The sequence below is a fragment of the Dama dama genome, chromosome 12 (genome assembly GCF_033118175.1).
Source record: "Dama dama isolate Ldn47 chromosome 12, ASM3311817v1, whole genome shotgun sequence".
In the NCBI taxonomy this organism is placed as follows: domain Eukaryota; kingdom Metazoa; phylum Chordata; class Mammalia; order Artiodactyla; family Cervidae; genus Dama; species Dama dama.
Window position 1 is genome coordinate 78,647,264 of NC_083692.1, and position 19,960 is coordinate 78,667,223.

Consider the following 19,960-nt stretch of genomic DNA (forward strand, 5'->3'; position numbering starts at 1 on the left):
AGCTGGTAAAATTATTTTACTGAATGATTATCAATATTTTTCAACTTGTTTAAAATTCAGTTCCCCTCAGCTCATACCTTTAATACTAATTGTTTTTTCTCCATACTCCTTTTCAAGATCTGCCTAACTCAATTACCAAGGAGAGACAAGTAGACAAAATAAAGTTTGTGGTGAGCCAGACTTTTTTTCCCACATGTGCACAGACCACGTGGGCTATGAACATGACAAACCCCACTTCCCATTGGGGGGAGTCATACAGGTACCCGGTAGCATGTATATGTGCTGCCAGGCACTCAAAGACACTGAACTCTCAGCTTGAGGCAGGACTCAGCACATTCGTGCAGGGGAATCCATGCCTCATGCCGCTCTCCAGTCTGCTCTGGGTGTTCCTGGCCTTCACCTTCTCTGGTAGGGATACTTCCAAATAAGAGTACGAGTGTTTAGGGTGAAAGGTCCGCACACAGGCACACGATGCTTCACAGGGAATTGGGGAGGAAAGGAGGGTTGGAGAAAAGCATACTTATGATTTCAATTTGGGTTTTCTTTGGGCCCCAAATTAGTCTAATTCCTACATTATTTTGTTCATTACTTCAGCTCCGTTTCCTGATTTTTTTTTCCCCCTACAGGATCTGGTGTGGCACAGAACGTTATTCAAGACCAGCCAGACATATCTGGTCAACTGGGACAGTCAGTCACCCTGAACTGTCGGTATAGAGCAACCTGGAGCTATTACTACATGTTTTGGTACAAGCTGCTTCCCAATGGAGACATGATTTACCTTATTGGTCAGGTTTCTACTGGCCAGAATGCAAGGGATGGCCGCTACTCTGTAAATTTTCAGAAAGCTCGTAAATCCATCAGCCTCACCATTTCAGACTTAGAGCTGGAAGATTCTGCAGAGTATTTCTGTGCTCTCTGGGAGCTCACAGTGCTTGAAGTAATGGGAAAAGCTAAACAAAAACCCCAGGGTTTAATAAAAGAGAGCTTCCCTGCTGCAGAACTCCAGCTGAAATATGCACCTGCATATCCCAGACCAGAAATGGTAGTTGTGTGGTTGCTTAATCTGTGGTCTGGAAGCCCCTTTTAAGTCGCTTAGGAACAGATGTCCAGACTAACTTTCTAGTAATATGTTCTGTCTTGATTTTTTAAAAATTTTATATCAATCATACAGAACATGTGCAAAGTTGTCTAAATTTGAAAACTTGCCCCATAATAATTTAATGTGGCAACTTCACCTGAAAAATCTCACATCATAAATCTGGGTTTAATTTTCAGAAATTGTCATGAATATAATTTCCTTTATCTTTTCTTCTTAGGTTTTGTGTCAGTTAGGGTACAATCAGAAAAGTAGAACCACAGTGATACAGAATAAGAGACTCATTTTAAGGAATAGAACTCTCAGGCAATTGCTAGAGTTGGTAGAGGAATTTATACAAAGCTGTTATCTTGCATTTGGTGCTGAGCCTGAATATACTTTAAATCAACTAGAGTGTCGTTTGGAAAGGAAAATTGGATATGGACAAAAGCATGGAAAAACTGACATGTAAGGACATACTAGAACCCATGAGGACAATTGGGACCCACAAAGACACACTAAAACTTGTCTGTCTCTCACCTCCTTCAATCTCACGGTAATGGGTGACTTTCAGGAGAAGTGGGTATTTACCATCATGCTACATGCACATTTGACCCAAAGTGGGAGATCTGGCTGGAGGTTAAGGAGTTGTAAGTCAACAATAAGATGAGCTAGCAGGTGAGCAGCAACACGTGTGAGTTGCACAGTGACTGAAGCCCTGCACCAACCAGCAGGACATAAAAAAATGTGGCTACTTCATGACAACTACCTTCTAAACCTTGCACAATCTTTTTTATAGCCAACCCTAACCCAGAACAATACAGAGAAACAAATTCTGAGTCATAGATTTCCAGCTAGCACAGACACTACAAGGGCTTCCCTGCTGGCTCAGAGGGTAAAGTGTCTGCCTACAATGCAGGAGACCTGGGTTCAATCCCTAGTACAGGAAGATCCCCTAGAGAAGGAAATGGCAATCCACTCCAGTACACTTGCCTGGAAAATCCCATGGATGGAAAAACCTGGTAAGCTACAGTCCATGGGGTCGCAAAGAGTCGGACACGACTTAGAGACACTACAAAGCTATTCCATTACTTTCTATGTCACCTGGTCATCCATCTATACCTCTTTTAACAGCACACCTTCAAATAAAGAAAACAGCAAAACTATGCTTCTTAATACGATGCAATTACTTCCCATTTGACCAAAATCACCATAACCTTCTCCTGAAAAGAGTATACCAGGTTTGTGCATACGTACTAAGTTGCTTCAGCCACATCCGACTCTTCATGACCTTATGTACTGCAGCCTACCAGACTCCTCTGTCCATGGGATTCTCCAGGCAAGAATACTGGAGTGGGTTGCCATACCCTCCTCAAGGGATACCAAGTTCACTTATCCATTTTTGGGTGTTCTTTCCCTTTATACCTCACCCACACTGTCCCATTGGATCCTGCATCTTAACTACTGAGATACAATCAGATACAAGACTAACTTGTATTTTGCACATCATACGTTTCCATAGGCAGGCGATTGGGGGAGAGATTTAAAAATGATTACTGTATACATAAACATATTCACATCAAACTGAAAAAGAAATTGTCATAACTACTATCAACTTAAAAAATATTCACAACCAGAAGTTGAGAGTTATGTTTTATCTGGTGGGAATTTTTAGGACTTCAAGCCTGGGAGATAGCATCTCAAGTAACCCTGAAAGAAATGCTCTAAGGAGGTGAGCAGAGGAGCCAGGTTGTATAAAGTTTTGCAACAAAGTGCAGGTAGTCTGAACATCAAAAGATTATTGTTAATTAAAGAAAAATGGATATCTCAAGTTAAGGAATCTAGCTCTTTTCTGTGCATGGGAAGATGAAAGAGTCTGGGCTCACTGAAGTCATTCTTTTACTATTCACCTCAGCTGTCCTGAGGCCAGTATCTGTGTTTCTTACATCCTGAGATCCTTTAGGCTCCTGGTAGGGAGTGACTGCAGTTCTGATGGTTGTTAGATCACAGATATTCTTCTCCTTCCTGAGTGCCCTTAGGCTCAGGAGCTCACATTGGGCTACAGTTGTTGATGACTGTGACATCCTCGTTTACTGATATGGCAGGAAATACTCCATTTCTGACTATTACAGTCTTTGTTACTGCGAATGACCACGTGATTGTTGGTAGTATTTGTAATTACCTTTTCCATTACCCATTCCATAACATTTTTGCTCATAACAAGCACCTTCACTCACTGCCATACTTGACTTCCTATAAAACAAGCTCCTTACATAGGAGCAATTCTATGTGGAAAGTCATCAAGGTGAATAAGACATTCTGCAAGTCCACCACTGTGATTTTGACAGAATTTCAAAGGGTATTGAAGGCAAATCCAAGGGTCTATTTAAGTGGAAATAATCTTGCCAATTGTAAGAACGCCACGGCAAGACAAAGAGAGCGCCCGAGTATCAAAAAGGCTTTTAATTGGGCAATCGCTCCCGGGCAGAGCCCCCAGGCACGAGCAGGGGGAAAGCGGGAGTCTGCAATCTGCGGGGAGGCGGGGCGACACCTATATACCCCAGCAGATACGGAAGTGGCGGGACCAGGGTGCTGATTGGACTTCTAGGTCCCGTGTCGGTTTTTTTTATTGGCCAGAGTCTTGGCGCCTTCGTGTCCATCAGTCTGTCTGGCAATGGGCTGTTGATTGGTGGATGTCTATCCCTGTCAGCCTGCCCGGCAACGGGCTGTTGATTGGTGGATGTCTGTCCCTGTCAGTCTGCCTGGCAACGTGCTGTTGATTGGTGGATGTCTGTCCCTGGGACTTTCGGGCGGGGGGCTTCTCCGTCAGTCCAGCTGGCGCTTTCCTGCCTGCGGTCAGCGTGACCTTTCATCCCGGCCTTTTTGGTATAGGACAAGGGGCGACGTTCGTCTTCTGGCTACTTCCTGCTGAACGGAGGTGACGTGGGGGTCAGGGCCGGTTGGGACAAAAGGTCAGCTTATGCAGGATTGTGAGGTAGGTCTATGTCTTCTTGACTGAGTCGAGTGTAAGCTGGTAGTATCATGGCCTGTCCGGTCGCGGCCTGCGCTATTTTTTGGACCCTGCGAAAAACAAATTGGAGGAGGCAGGGGCCTATGGTGAGGCTCATAACTGGCAGGAGTATAGGGCCTAGAAAGGGCAAGAGGTATGGGAGTAAACCATTGAGTCCGGTCCAGAAGGGGATTTCCTGGAGCTGTCTTCGCCTTTGTTCCAGGTCGTCCTGTAGTTCTTTAATCTTAGTCCGGACTATTCCAGAGCGGTTGGCATAGAAACAGCATCTTTGCTGTAAGAAAAGGCACATGCTGCCCTCTCGGGTGGTGAGGAGGTCTAGCCCACGTCTATTTTTGCTGACCTGGGGGCAGGGGTTCTGGGGTCTAGATGGCGTTAACGCATTGCCATGAATTGGCTTTGCCAATGTGTGAGTATCCATTTGAGGAAGGCTTGTATCCCGACCCTATAAAGTTGTAAGCCATTTTGTCCCCACAGTTGACTGATTGGACGTGTCTGACCCTTCCCTTGGGATATTGGGAGAGAGTCTCCCCAGCGCAGTCGCAAGGCTTACCCATTTGCCTGGCCAGGATTTGCCTCACCTTAGCCGGGTCATCAAATCCCCCATAGGTCTGACTGAGGAGAACAAGCAATAGGAGGGTACCTGTCATTCTTTGGCCACTGATGGGAAGGGGGTCTGGGAGATTTTTAGTTTTGTGGGCCCCGTTAGAGAGGACTGGTATGTGTGTCCTGGCGAAGCCTTTGGACCCGGGTCTAAGCCTGAATCTCTTTCTGGAAGGCCCGGAGGGGGCGCTCATTTGAGCCTGGTCACGTGGTACCAGGGTTCGAGGCCTGAGAGCCTGGCTGCAGTGGGGGTGATCAGGACTACTGTGTAAGGACCCGTCCAACGAGGTTGGAGGGGCCCGGGAGACAGGGTCCTGAGTAACACCTGGTCCCCAGGCGACAGTGGTCTGATGGAGCCGTCACCGTCTCCAGGTTGTGGCAGGACCCGATCTGTGTGTTCCCTGAGTAAGGTGCGCAGGCGGGTGAAGAGGGGCAGATAATTGGCCAGGGGAGGTGGTTTTTCTGGAGGCAGATGGGTCAGCAGGTAGGGCCTGCCGTACAGCAGTTCGAAGGCGGTCAAACCTGTCTTTGAGTGCGGTGTTGTGTGGATGCGGGTGACAGCCAAGGGGAGGAGGTCAACCCAGGAGAGCTGCACTTCTGAGGTGAGCTTGGCGAGGTGGGCCTTGAGGACCCCGTTGGCCCGTTCTACCTTACCCGATGACTGGGGTCAGTACGGGATGTGAAGATGCCAGGTGATGTTGAGGGCTGCAGCTACCTGCTGGGTTATCTGCGAAACAAAAGCAGGTCCGTTATCGGATTGGAGGGAGCTAGGGAGTCCGAACCAAGGGATGATGTGTTTGACCAGCGTTTCAGATACTATTGCGGCCGTTTTGCAGGAGGTGGGGAAGGCCTCGACCTATCTTGAGAATGTGTCCACAAGTACCAGCAGATAACGATAAGCCCGGTGTCTGGGCATGTGAGTGAAGTCCACCTGCCAATCTTGACTGGGCAGATGTCCTCTCAGCTGGTGGGATTCCTGGGGGGAGCGGAGCCCTCCTTGAGGAGAGATCATTGCGCAGGTCAGACAGGAGTGATGTACGGTCTGGAGTCACTGAGGTCAGAGAGGAATCTGGAAGCCAAGAGGTCACTGAAGCGGTGAGGGGAGAAAATGGTTAGAGGTTGATTTTGAAGTAATTTTTTTGCGTCCATGTAAACTGCTGCTGCCGCTGCCAGTGCCCACAGGCAGGGGAACCATCCCCTGGCAGTGGGGTCTAGTTGTTTGGAGATGCAGGCAACAGGCAGCAACTCAGAGCTCACCGGCTGTACCAGGGCCCCAAAGGCTATTCCCCCCTTTTCACCAGTATAGAGATGATAAGGGTAGTTTGGATTAGGCAGGGAAAGGGGAGCGGCAGATGTCAGAGCAGACTGTAACGTGAGAAAGGCTCGGGTGACCTCGTTTTGTGAGGAGAGTGGCCCCTTTGGGGTTTCTTTTGCTGCTGTATAGAGGGGTCTTGCCAGTGAGGCATAGTTGGGAACCCAATGGCAGAAGAATCCCGCCAGGCCCAGGAAAGACAGGATTTGGTCTCCATTAGTTGGAGGCTGGATAGACCAGAGGAGTTGACAACGGTCCGTTGTGAGGGCCTTGGTGGTGGGGGTAATTTGTAATCCCAGGTAAGTAACTGAGGACTGGGTGAGTTGGGCCTTTGCCTGTGAGGCCCGGTATCCTCTGGTGGCCAGGAAGTGAAGGAGAGCTATGGTATGTTGTTTTGAAAGATCCTCGGAAGGGCTACATGGTAAGAGGTCATCTACATATTGGAGTAGGGTACTAGGGCTAAGAGGGCAGAGGGCCAGGTCTCGGGCCAGGGCCTGGCCAAAGTAATGAGGGCTATCTCGAAACCCCTGAGGCAGGACCGTCCACGTGAGTTGAGTGGCCTGTCTGGTGTCAGGATCAGTCCAGGTGAAGGCAAACAGAAATTGACAGTTGGGGTGGATTGGGGTGGAAAAGAATGCATCTTGAGATAGATTACCGTGAAGTGGGTGGTGCCCGTGGGTATTTAGGACAATAAAGTATAGGGGTTGGGGACCAGTGGGTGTGTAGGGACAACGGCCTCGTTGATAAGCCAGAGGTCTTGGACTAGTCGGTAGGCTCCTGAGGCCTTACGGACCAGAAGGATGGGGGTATTACATGGGGATGAGGTGGGGACCAGTAGGCCCTGTCCCAGGAGGCGGTCAATGATTGGCTCAAGCCCTCGAAGGTTTGGCTGGGACAGGGGAAACTGGGGTCGAGCCAGAAAACAGGTGGGGTTTTTTAGGTGGATGAGGACTGGGGGTTGGTGTTGGGCAATTGTTGGGATCTCGATGTCCCAAACCTGGGGATCTATTTGGGAGCTAGAGGACCTGGTGAGTAGCAGTAGGAATCTGCCTGTGGAAGGGAAAGGCCCTGGGGCTAGATGAAGTGTGTCCTTGAGTTTTGTTAAAATATCTCTCCCTAGCAGAGGGGTCGGACAGGAGGGAATAACTAGAAAGGAGTGGGTGAATAGGCAATTGTCTAATTGACAGTTTAAGGGCTTGGTTTCTAAAGGCTGTGATGGCTGGCCGTCAATTCCCATTACCAAGACCCAGGAAGGACGCAAGATGCCTCCGAAAGAGGGAAGGACCGAATAGGTAGCCCCCGTGTCAACCAAGAAGTCGATCGACTTACCCGCTACCTGGAGCATTACCCTGGGCTCGGCTTGGGTTATTGGGGTTCCCGAGTCTGGGCGGCTTCAGTCGTCATCGAAGGTCAGCAGTTGTAGGGCAGGGTCTGGGCTCGGAGTCATCCTGGGTCGCTCTGGTCCCTTACCCCCTGGGGTCAGGGCCCGAGAGGCCGAGGGACATTCACTTGCCCAGTGTCCGTGTTGCCTGCGCTTTGGGCAGGGCCTTGTGGGCGGTCTTGGGTTAGGACACATTTTGGCCCAGTGTCCCTCTTTGCTGCATTTGAAGCAGGCCCCTGGCGGGGGTTTTTGTGGGCCCGAGCCCGTTACCGGCCGCAGGGCTGCTACCAGAGCCTGGGTTTGTTGGTTGAGGAGGCTGGCCTGGAGTTCGGCCTTTTGTTTCAGTCTGGCTTTACGACTAGCCTCTGCAGTCTCTTCCCGGGCACTGTAAACTTTAAAGGCCATTTTTACCAGGTCTCCTATGGGAGTTTGAGGGCTGTCCTCAGCCTTGGCCAGTTTTTTTGGATGTTGGGGGCAGATTGAGAGATAAAACAATTGGTCAGAGTGACTGCTCCGGCTGGGGAGTCTGGAGCCAGTTGGGTATATTGGGTAAGGGCCTCTGTCAGCCTATTTAAGAACATAGCGGGGTTTTCGTCAGGGCCCTGGGTGGTCTCATCCAGCTTGAGGAAGTTGACCACTTTATTAGAAGTGGCTTCCATGCCATCCAGGAGGCACTCTACCATATACCTGACCCTGAGTTCGCCTCCCCCAGTCTCCTGATAGTCCCAGTTAGGGTCTGTGTTGGGGACTGCCTGGGCCCCTGGGGGGCGCTCGGGAGAGGGGTTAGTGGAGGGTCTCTGGTCGGCCTGGGTCCTAGTGGCCGTCCAGATGGCTTGTCACTCTTCTGGGGTAGTGGTGGAACCTAAGACCACATAGATATCTTTTCAGGTTAAGGCGTATGAGCGGGTCAGTTGGGTGAACTGCTTGATGTAATGGGTAGGGTTGGATGAGAATTACCCAAGCTTGGCCTCGATTTGAGACAGGTCCTGGAGGGAGAAGGGGATGTGGACCTGTGCCAAGCCCTCGGCTCCGGCTACTTGTCTCAGAGGGAGTAGGGGGGCTGGGGCCAGTTGGTTGTGTATCGATTGAGGAAGTGTGGGGAGGTGTTGTTGGGGCAGCTAGGGGAGTGAGAGTGGGGGAGGGAGTTGCTGGAGTCAGAGAAGTGGGAGTGGGGGAGGAGACTGCTGGAGCCAGAGAAGTGGGAGTGGAGGATGGAACTGCTGGAGTCAGAGAAGTGGGGGTGGAGGATGGAACTGCTGGAGTCAGAGAAGTGGGAGTGGAGGATGGAACTGCTGGAGTCAGAGAAGTGTAGGGCTGGGGGGCGACCAGGTCTTCTGGGTGAATAGAGAAGGCAGAGGACTCAGGGCCTGGCGATTCTTTGGGAGGGGGTTCTGGATTTGGGCAGGCAGGCTGTTTAGGAGCCGTGATGAGCATAATTTGGGTCGGGGAGCAGGTTGTGCAAAGGGTAGGGCGGGAGCGCAGTGTCCAGTGTCCCCCAGTGTACGTAGGGGACCTTGGACCATTTTCCCGTTCTCCGACAGTAATTATCTACATCACGGGGGACATCAAAGTCGAGCGTCCCTGTGGGGGGCCAATGGGATTGAGGCCAAGCCTCTGAGAAAAAAGTGAGCCGGTTTGGCCAGACGTAGCCCGCTAACCTCAGATTTTTTAGGTTGGCTAGCAGGGATTTTAGCGGAGTAGACCAACTGGACTCGGGTTTGGAGGCTGTCGACCCCATGGCGACCACGTTGGGGCTAGCCTCTATTGTCCGGGCATCCCTGGGCGAACAGAGGGCAGCCAGAGGTCTCGAGAGAGACTGGGAGCTAGCCTCTATTGTCCAGGCATCCCCGAGCAAACAGAGGCAGCCGGAGGTCTCGAGAGAGACCGGGGGTTACTCAGCCGATTAGGACGTCTCCGGCATGAGCTGAGAACTGGAAGGAGGCACTGCTGCCGGAAGTGGGCCCGATATGTGTGCACCGGTTATCTGGCCCTAGGAAGTGGTCGTCCAGGGTGGCTGGATCCAAAGCTGGAGGGACTTACCCGTCGTCTGCCGTCCGGGAGGTTGGTCCGTGGCTGGGGCGCGTATGGCCGCAGCGGTGAAGCTCAAGGGGGCCCGCACGCCATGAGCCGGGGCTCTCACCTCGAGCCCCGCGTTGGGCGCCAGATGTAAGAATGCCACGGCAAGACAAAGAGAGCGCCCGAGTATCAAAAAGGCTTTTAATTGGGCAATCGCTCCCGGGCAGAGCCCCCAGGCGCAAGCAGGGGGAAAGCGGGGGTCTGCAATCTGCGGGGAGGCAGGGCGACACCTATATACCCCGGCAGATACGGAAGTGGCGGGACCAGGGTGCTGATTGGACTTCTAGGTCCCGTGTCGGTTTTTTTTAATTGGCCAGAGTCTTGGCGCCTTCGCGTCCGTCAGTCTGCCTGGCAACGGGCTGTTGATTGGTGGATGTCTGTCCCCGGGATTTTCAGGCAGGGGGCTTCTCCGTCAGTCCGGCTGGCGCTTTCCTGCCTGCGGTCAGCGTGACCTTTCACCAATAAACAGGGAAAAATGATATATTGTATTCTGGGAAATATCATTAAGAATGATGCTTGATTTCATATCAGATGCAATAGAAGTCACCAAGGGAAAGCATTTTTAAAGTGTTAAAAGGAAGCAAATACTTTCAAGCTAGTAATACTTTCAAGGTAGTATCACTTTCAAGCTAGCTTCTTATGAACATGAAAATGAATCCTTTATCTAAATCTTTCTATATTCCCCCCGAGAATCAGGCTGTAACACACTTGCATGAATCAAGAATGAAAGCTAAAGCTCTGCCAGCTGGTGTCCTGCTCAAACATCTTATGATGCTTACACTGGCATCTCTGCTCCCCTCCAGTGATCATGGGTTAAACTGCGAAGAAGCCTGCTGCAGTGAAAAGGAAAGAAGAGGAATGAGGTTTTTTTTCTTTTGCTTTCCTGAGAACAAAGAAAATAAAGAGAACAGTGAGCAGGCCTGAACATTCCTGAAAGTCGCTCAGTCGTGTCCAGCTCTTTGGGACCCCATAGACTGTAGCCGCCAGACTCCTCTATCCATGGACTTCTCTGAGCAAGAACACTGGGGTGGGTTGCCATTCCCTTCTCTAGGGGGTCTTCTTAACTCAGGGATCAAACCAGGGTCTCTTGAACTGCAGGCATATTCTTTACCATATGAGCCATCAGGGAAGCCCTCAAACATATAATACTAACTGCTTTTCCCTGACGCTTTCAGGATCTACCTAACGTAATAATCAGGGAAAGAAAATTAAACATCTGTGAGCCAAAAGTTTTTCCCATCTGTGAAAAAGACCATGTAATCTATGAACATGACAAACCCCACTTCCTGTCTGAAGGAGTCACACATAGTCACACAGGTACTATGTAAATGTGCCGCCAGGCAGACAGAGACACTGAACTCTCAGCTTGAGGCAGAACTGAGCACATTTGTGCAGGGGAATCCACGCCTCATGCCACTGTTCGGCCTGCTCTGGGTGTTCCTGGCCTTCACCTTCTCTGGTAGGGATGCTTCCAAGCATGCATGTGAGTGTTCAGGATGAAAGGACCGCACACAGATGTGCGGTGCTTCACAGGGACTTGGAGGGTAAGTCCACTTGGAGGACTGGAGAAAAAGAAGCATTTTATAATTTCAATTTGATTTGTCTCTGGCCCTAAATTAGTCTAAATCCCACACTATTTTATTTACTACTTCCTCTGTTTTCTGATTTTTTCCCCCATAGGATCCAGTCTGGCCCAGAAAGTAACTCGAGTCCAGACAGCTGTATCCAGTAGAGTGGGGCAGATAGTCACCCTGAATTGTCTATATGAATTAAGTTGGACCATGGACTACTACTACATTTTTTGGTGTAAACAGCTTCCCAGTGGAGAGATGAATTTCCTTATTCATCAGTATTCAGAACACCTGAATGCAAGGAATGGCCGCTACTCTGTAAACTTCCAGAAAGCAGATAAATCCATCAGCCTCATCATTTCAGCCTTACAGCTCGAAGACTCTGCAAAGTACTTCTGTGCTCTCTGGGAGCTCACAGTGCTTGAAGTAATGGGAAAAGCTGGACAAAATCCCCAGAGCTTAATAACAGAGAGACACACTGCTTCAGGACCTCAGTTGAAGTGCACACCTGCACATCCCAGAGGAGAAATGGTAGTCCTGTGGTTGCTTCATCTGTGGTCTGGATCAGAAGGTTTAATTCTAAATAAAAGCTCCTCCTAAAAAAAAAACACAAAACAAAAAACTCCTTCTAGGTGGATCACCAGGCTACAGCTGGAACCAGGTGGGCCTGCCCCGCAGGAACTGCAGCCTGAAGAAGACAGGGAATCACTGTGGTTTTTCCCTCCCTTTGGTCCCCCAATTTCCCACCACTGCTTTGGGTCCCCCATTTGAGCAGGAGGCCAGTAGACGCTGGAACTGGGAAAGCACATCTTATCTCCTGCAACTCCTTTCTGGTGGATCCACTTCACAGCTCTTGCCTCCCCTTTCACTCAGAGTTTCCTCTGACTGTCCAGGTTGATACAGGTTTTCAGCTCTTGCTAGTATCTTGATGCTTCCCATCTCTTTGTTTTCCTTAACCCTGCCTGCAAATCTATAAATATTCCCTTCATTAAACTTTGTAGTTAAAACTTCAAGTAAATCAAAGATATTTCTGTTATTCGGAAGCAGGTGTCCACAGTAACTTTCTACTAATACATTCTTCTCTTGAACTATCGACTTTAAATCAATCATACAGAACATGTGTAAACTTGTCTAAAGCTATAAACTTGCTCCATAATAATTTAAAGTGACTGCTTCACTAAAATACACTCACATCACAAACCTGGATATAGTTATCTGGAATCATTATGAAAATCATTTACTTAGTCCTTTCTTCTTAGACTTGGTGTCAATTAAGGTACAATCAGGAAGCAGACCATCAGTGATGTTGAATAAGAGGTTAGTTATATGTGAAGATTAGAACTCAGGCAGTTGCTAGAGCTGATGGAGTAGTCTATACAAGCAGAAAAGATATAAGCACCCTAATGTTCATTGCAGCACTAATTACAGTAGCATGGACATGGAAGCAACCTAAATGTCCAATGATGGAATAATAGATAAAAAAGATACAACATATATATACAATTGAATATTATTCAGCCATGAGAAGGAACAAAACAGTGCCATTTGCAGTGGCATGGATGGGCCTAAAGATTGTCATACTGAATGAAGTAGGTCAGACAGAGAAAGACAAATATCCTCTGATATCTCTTTTATCAGATGGAATTTTAAAAGGTGGTATTTACAAATGAAGGTCTTTACAAAACAGAAATAGAATCCAGGATGTAGAAAACTAATTATGGTTACCAAAGGGGGAAATGGATATGAGGGATAAACTGGCAGACTGGGATTCACATATACACACTACTATATATAAAATAGATAACTAATGAGAACCTTCTGTATAACCAGGAGACTCTACTCAATAATCTATAATGACGTATACAGGAGCACAATCTAAAAAAGAGAGGATATATATATACATATAACTGATTCATTTTGCTGTACAACATAAATTAACACTGTAAAGCAACTATATTCCAATAAAAATTAATTTTAAAAGTAGAGATAATAAATCTACTGGAAAAAATAAGAGCTATCAGAACTTTGAAAAAACAGTGATACCTGACTTCTCATCCAGACCAACAGAAGTTAAAATGGGAAAGTATTTTTAAAGTGTTTAAGAAAATAAACAGAACTTTAAAGCTAGCTTCTTATGAAAATGAAGACATATATTAAAATGTCTGTGTTGAATATCAACGCTAAGAGGGTGGAAAGTCAATGTGCCAGACTTTTAAACTATATTTCCAATGCATATTTCTGAAAAAGGACTCAAATAAAAAAAATATGTAAAACGCATACAAATTAATCAGTAAAGAAAACAGTCAAGAAGAATGGGACAATCTTGGAGATCCAATTCGGAAATTTGATATTCAATACCTAATAAATATACTAAAAATAATATTATTATTCATCAGGTAAGTGAAAATAAAGCTCCCTCTCAATGCTCCATCTGTGTCCTTTCAGCACCCTGAATGTACTAATGTAGCTAGGAGAATATGACCCAAGAGGACAGGGAAAAATAATGACTGTCTCAAAGAAAAGAAGTAATTAAATAAATTTCCTATAGTTTCCCTCATTGAACCAATGTTGAGGGAAAAAAAAAAAAAGGTAGTAACAAGTCACAGATTCTGGATATTGAAGAAAAGGGAGGTTTCACTAGAAAAAAAGAAAGATGGTATTTTTTGAGCTTATTCTATGTCAGGCACTGTGGTATGCATTTCAGATTCATTATCTAATTTAAATATCAAAATCCTATCAGATAGGTTTTATTGTTTCTTTTTTTTTTTTTTTTTTTTTAGTCTTTGGGAAATGAACCATAACTTTCCTAACTGTGAAATGTTTCTTTACATTTTATTATCAGCCAGAGTGTAACATTTTAGGGGGCTCCTGAGGAGCAAGGTCTAGACTATGGAGAAGCACTTGGACTCAAAATAGGGTGGCTGGACATCTGAGTGATGGTGACATTATTGGTTTAAACTGGAACCTAAAGTGAACTAGAAGAGAAGATGCCAAACCTAGACACTAAGTTCCAGGATGAGTAGATGAGGAAATCATCCACTAATCAGTTAACAGTGCTGAGTGCTTTAGCAAGTTTTTTATTTAATAGTATGCTGGGGAAATTGAGGGCTACGATGAGGTATTATTCTTTAAACACTCCTGTGAGGCTATCTTCCCAAACATCTACATGGTGTTATCTCTGAAGTTCCTTTACATCTTTACCCATCTTTACTTGGTGAATTCTTAATTTAAATCTTTCTATTTTCCTTCCTTGAGAACCAGACTCCAGCGCACTGCATGCAGCAGGAGTAAACGCCGAAGCACTGCCACCTGCAGTCCTACTCGAACATTCTGTGAGACTTACACGGGCTTCCTTGCTGCCCTCTGTGCTGAGTCTCTTCAGTCGTGTCCGACTCTGCGACCCCATGGACTGTAGCCCGCCAGGCTCCTCTGTACGTGGGATTCTCCAGGCAAGAGTACTAGAGTGGGGTTGCCATGCCCTCCTCCAGGGGGTCTTCCTGACCCAGGGATCAAACCCACACCTCTTCTATCTCCTACACTGACACTCCTACACTCCGTTACCACTAGCGCCACCTGGGAGGCACTCAATTGTGAGGAAGTCTCATCAAGGTAGGGCCTGTGGTTGCTGAACCAGTCAGTAAACTCAATGCAGACATCTGGAGAGAGAGAATTCAGGAGAACTGGCCTTTCTTTTTGGTTTTTTTTTTTCCCCTCTCCCTCTCTTTTGCCTGCCAGATATAAAAGGGATTGACTTCAAACATAGAATACATAGGATGATTCTGGCTGGAGAGTAAGAGGCTACCTTGGAAAGAAAACTCTAAATTACTTCACAAAGTGAGAGTTTCTTCCCTGATAAGTGAAATTGTGCTTACAGTTATGTCTTTTCTTGTAGTATAGAAATAGCCTGAGAAGTGGGAGCAAGAGTCAATAATGGGAAACATAAACAATCATGGCAAATATTGCTTGGTTATACTCATCACATATTATAATATTCCACCCATTCTCTCAATATAACACCTTATGAATTGATTTTCCATTGACTGTGAGAAACATGATAGACCATGGATACTTAGGATAATACATGTATATGCTATGTAAACTGTTTATTACAGTGAGTCACCAAGCCAGCAGAGATCCAGTGTGCACGGGATCTACACAAAGGCATGGATATCAGGAAGCAGGGGTCATTGGAGGCATTTCGGTCTCAAATTTGTGATAATTTTTTATGATAGAAAAAGGATTCTGACACAGTTCCTAAAAGTAACATTTCTAAATAGCTATAGCCAATCCTTGGTTGTTTACATTCATGGGAGAATGCATTTAAGTTGGTCTTTGGCCTATGTTGAGTTCAAACTCTCAAGCATGAAAATACACACATTTATTTGTCACTCAACAAATGTTTGAATATTCACTATTCACCAGGTATTCAAGTAGTTTCTGGGAACATGGTTATGAACAATAAACAAATATTTATTTAGTGTATACCACATACCTGGGACTTTAATTATAATATGAAAGACAAAATTTCTTGTTGTCATATTCTCCCTTCTAGAACATCACAGTCCAATAGAACTCTCAGAGGAGGTAGAAACATTCTCTATCTGCACTGTCTAATAGCCCCTAGCCTAGTAGTACAAGTGTGGCCTGTAGCCCAGCAGGCTCTCTGGGCAAGATTCTCCAGGCAAGAATACTGGAGTGGGTTGCCATGCCCTTCTCCAGGGATCTTCCTGACCCAGGGATCGAACCTGTGTCTCTTATGTCTCCTGCATTGGCAGGAAGGTTCTTACCACTAGCACCTTCTAGGAAGCCATGAAATGTGGCTAGTATGACTGAAAAACTAAAATTTAATTCTATTTAACTTTCAGTTCAGTTCAGTTCACTCAGTCATGTCTGACACTATGTGACCCCATGGACTGCAGCAGGCCAGGCCTCCCTGTCCATCACCAACTCCCAGAGTTTACTTAAACTCATGTCCTTCAAGTTGGTGATGCCATCCAACCATCTCATCCTCTGTCAGCCACTTCTCCTCCCACCTTCAATCTTTTCCAGGATCAGGGTCTTTTCAAATAAGTCAGTTCTTTGCATCAGGTAGCTAAAATATTGGAGTTTCAGCTTCAGCATCAGTCTTTCCAATGAATATTCAGGACTGATTTCCTTTAGGATGGACTGGTTGGATCTCCTTGCAGTCCAAGTGATGCTCAAGAGTCTTCTTCAACACCACAGTTCAAAAGCATCAGTTCTTCGGCACTCAGCTTTCTTTATAGTCCAACTCTCACATCCATACATGACTTCTGGAAAAACCAAAGCTTTGTCTAGACAGACCTTTGTTGGCAAAGTAATGTATCTGCTTTTTAATATGCTGTCTAGGTTGATCATAACTTTTCTTTCAAGGAGCAGGTGTATTTTAATTTCATGACTGCAGTCACCTTCTGAAGTGATTTTGGAGCCCCCCAAAATAAAGTCTGTCACTGTTTCCATTGTTTCCCCATCTATTTGCCATGAAGTGATGGGACCGGATGCCATGATCTTAGTTTTCTGAATGTTGAGCTTTAAGCCAACTTTTTCATTCTCCTCTTTCACTTTCATCAAGAGGCTCTTTAGTTCTTCTTCACTTTCTGCCATAAAGTTGGTGTCATCTGGGTATCTGAGGTTATTGATGTTTCTCCCAGCAATCTTGATTCCAGCTTGTGCTTCATCCAACCCAGTGTTTCTCATGATGTACTCTGCATATAAGTTAAATAAGCAGGGTGACAATATACAGCCTTGACGTACTCCTTTCCCAATTTGGAACTAGTCTGTTGTTCCATGTTGAGTTCTAACTGCTGCTTCCTGACCTGCATACAGATTTCTCAAGAGGCAGGTCACATGGTCTGGTATTCCCATCTCTTGAAGGATTTTCCACAGGTTGTTGTGATCCATATAGTCAAAGGCTTTGGCATGGTCAATAAAGCAAAAGTAGATGTTTTACTCGAATGCTCTTGCTTTTTCAATGATCCAACAGATGCTGGCAATTTGATCTCTGGTTCCTCTGCCTTTTCTAAATCCAGCTTGAATATCTGGAAGTTCATGGTTCACATACTGTTGAAGCCTGGCTTGGAGAATTTTGAGCTTTACTTTACTAGCATGTCAGATGAGTGAAATTGTGTGGTAGTTTTAACATTCTTTGGCATTGCCTTTCTTTGGGATTGGAATGAAAACTGACCTTTTCCAGTCCTGTGGCCACTGCTGAGTTTTCCAAATATGCTGGCATATTGAATGCAGCACTTTCACAGCATCATCTTTTAGGATTTGAAATAGCTCAGCTGGATTTCCATCACCTCCACTAGCTTTGTTTGTAGTGATGCTTCCTAAGGCCCACCTGACTTCACATTCCAGGATGTCCGGCTCTAGGTGAATGATCACACCATCATGATTATCTGGGTCGTGAAGATCTTTTTTGTATAGTTCTTCTGTGTATTCTTGCCACCTCTTCTTAATATCTTCTGCTTCTGTTAGGTCCATACAATTTCTGTCCTTTATTGTGCCCATCTTTGCATGAAATCTTCTCTTGGTATCTCTAATTTTCTTGAAGAGATCTCTAGTCTTTCCCATTCTACTGTTTTCCTCTATTTCTTTGCATTGATCACTGAGGAAGGCTTTCTTATCTTTCCTTGCTATTCTTTGGAACTCTGCATTCAAAGGGGTATATCTTTCCTCTTCTCCTTTGCCTTTCACTTCTCTCCTTTTCAGCTATTTGTAAGCCCTCCTCAGACAACCATTTTGCCTTTTTGCATTTCTTTTTCTTTTGGGGATGGTCTTGATCCCTGCCTCCTGTACAATGTCATGAACCTCCATACATAGTTCTTCAGGTACTCTGTCTATCAGAGTTAATCCCTTGAGTCTATTTCTCACTTCCACTGTTTAATTTAATTTACTTTAAGTTAAGCAGCTTGTAGCCAACATATAGGACAGCTTAGTTCTTGATGATGATACACTACATGCCCTCTAGGCACGTGGAGCCAGCCCCCACAATTAACAAATAATTAAAATACAAGCTAATAGTGCTAAGTGAGAAATTCTGAAATTCTGTAAAACCATAGGATGGTATTCTATTCAACTGCTTAGTTTTAAGAAATTCTCGTTAGAGTAGTTCATGTCTGATAGATAGATAAGACTGTTTTTGAATTACATTGATTTATTAAAATCCCTGGTATGTGGTAAAGTAACATGGTGAGACAGCCATAAGTTTTAAACTGGATAATTTACAGCCAGAGTATTCTATATGACAGCAGATAAAAATATACATTTTATCTTCCATTTTGACATCATAGGTTGTCTAACAATGAATTATGGGTCTTTTCCACATTTATTAAAATGACCTAATATATTCCATCAGTACATACAGAAAAACACACTACATGATTCTGATAAAATTGGAAATGGCAAATGAAATATTTTATTTCATTCTGATGCCCTGGTTTTTAAAGAATCACAGAATCCATTCCTGAAGGGCAAAATATACCTCCCCAAACACTATCATGTGGCTCAGCTGGTAAAGAATCCACCTGCAATGTGGGAGACCTGTGTTCGATCCCTGGGTTGGGAAGATCCCCTGCAGAAGGGAAAGGCTACCCACCCCAGTATTCTGGTCTGGAGAATTCCATGGACTGTATAGTCCATTGGGTCGCAAAGAGTCGGACACGACTGGGCGAATTTCACTTTCTCTTCCAACTTTTAAACACTATCAGCATGAGTAAACTTTTTCCAAGCCTTGACAAGTATTTACCACATGAGTTAGAAAAAATATTGAAAAACAATAGATACATGTGTATGTACAACTGAATCACTTTGATGTAAACCTGAAACTAGCCCAACATTGTTAATCAACTATACTCTAAGATAAAATAAATGTTTAAAATATATCTGCAATAAAAAGAGAAAGAAAAACTTTATAAGAAATTAGTTATAAAATCAGCAGTATTTGATCCAACCACATGGGGGCAGCATCTATAAACCCGCCTCTCTTGAAAATAACCTGAGTAAAACAGTGGTAAGCCTGATTGGCTGCATCAAACTGCGGTCACTCCTTTCACCTTTCTTTCCAAAGAGCAGTGCAGACCGTGTTTCTGTGGGTCTGGAAGAAGCTTGTACAAGGAAAACCCTTTAGGAGCAGGTAGATTCAGCAACTCTCCCTGACGAGGAAGAAGAGGGAGATGCTGCTCATAGCACCAATGTTAATCTTATGGATGCAAATACCACGTGAGTTTGGGGTTTCCCTGATTGCTCTCAGAAAATTCAGCACAGTGGAATCTTATCTGCAGACAACTGGAGGAGTGGGATTTTCTGATTGAGAGCAAAGCTGTGAAAAAGCACAGAAATAATAAAGTAGGAAGATGGAGTTGAGGAGGGAGACTTGAAACAAAGGAGAAAAATACACAAGAATGAGAGACAGGGTAGTTGACGGATTAGACATCTAACCAGATTATCTCTGATGCTTCCCTCTGTTTTTCTGAACAGAAATGAATGGACAACAGATAAAGCATTTTCCTGAATTCTTGCTTCTACAAGAAGAAGAGAACTTCACTACATACTGCAATTTCAAGAGCACTTTTACAACTTACAGTGGTATAAGCAGAGGCCTGGGGACAGTCCTGTCCTCTTGATGATATTAGGTAAGGGTGGAGAAGTAAAGACGCAGCAGAGACTGACATTTCGGTTTGGAGAATCCAGACAGCACAGTTCCCTGCCCCTCATGGCCGCCCAGCCCTCAGATGTAGGAACCTACTTCTGTGCCCAGAAACAGTGCTCTGGAAGCACCTGCTCTCTGTCCCCAAACCTCACTGTGGGCTCCAGGGTCCACCCCTCCTCAACTCCCCTCAGAGCAGGGGCAGAGAAAGCTGAAGTCATGATGTCTACGAAGAAACTGAATTTTTAA

At 45.6% G+C, this 19,960-nt stretch overlaps 1 protein-coding gene and 1 gene segment (V, D, J or C); both read left to right on the top strand.

Annotated features, from left to right (window-relative positions):
• The first annotated feature begins 273 nt into the window (after positions 1-273).
• On the top strand, positions 274-4,363 carry LOC133067069 (T cell receptor delta variable 1-like). The segment is given in 4 exon segments: positions 274-408; positions 627-937; positions 3,968-4,047; positions 4,309-4,363. Coding segments are annotated over 4 exon segments (495 nt in total).
• A 6,522-nt stretch (positions 4,364-10,885) lies between these two features.
• Positions 10,886-19,960, top strand: LOC133067070 (uncharacterized). The gene is made up of 3 exons (XM_061158312.1): positions 10,886-10,934; positions 11,156-11,472; positions 19,649-19,960. The coding sequence occupies exons 1-3, from the start codon at positions 10,886-10,888 to the stop codon at positions 19,958-19,960; spliced, it is 678 nt and encodes a 225-aa protein (XP_061014295.1).

Coding starts and splice junctions, on each gene's coding strand:
- LOC133067070 (XM_061158312.1), top strand. CDS start 10,886: ATGCCACTGTTCGGCCTGCTCTGGGTGTTCCTGGCCTTCACCTTCTCT. Junction 10,935..11,155: donor CCTGGCCTTCACCTTCTCTG/GTAGGGATGCTT, acceptor TTTCCCCCATAG/GATCCAGTCTGGCCCAGAAA. Junction 11,473..19,648: donor GGGAGCTCACAGTGCTTGAA/GTAATGGGAAAA, acceptor TACAACTTACAG/TGGTATAAGCAGAGGCCTGG.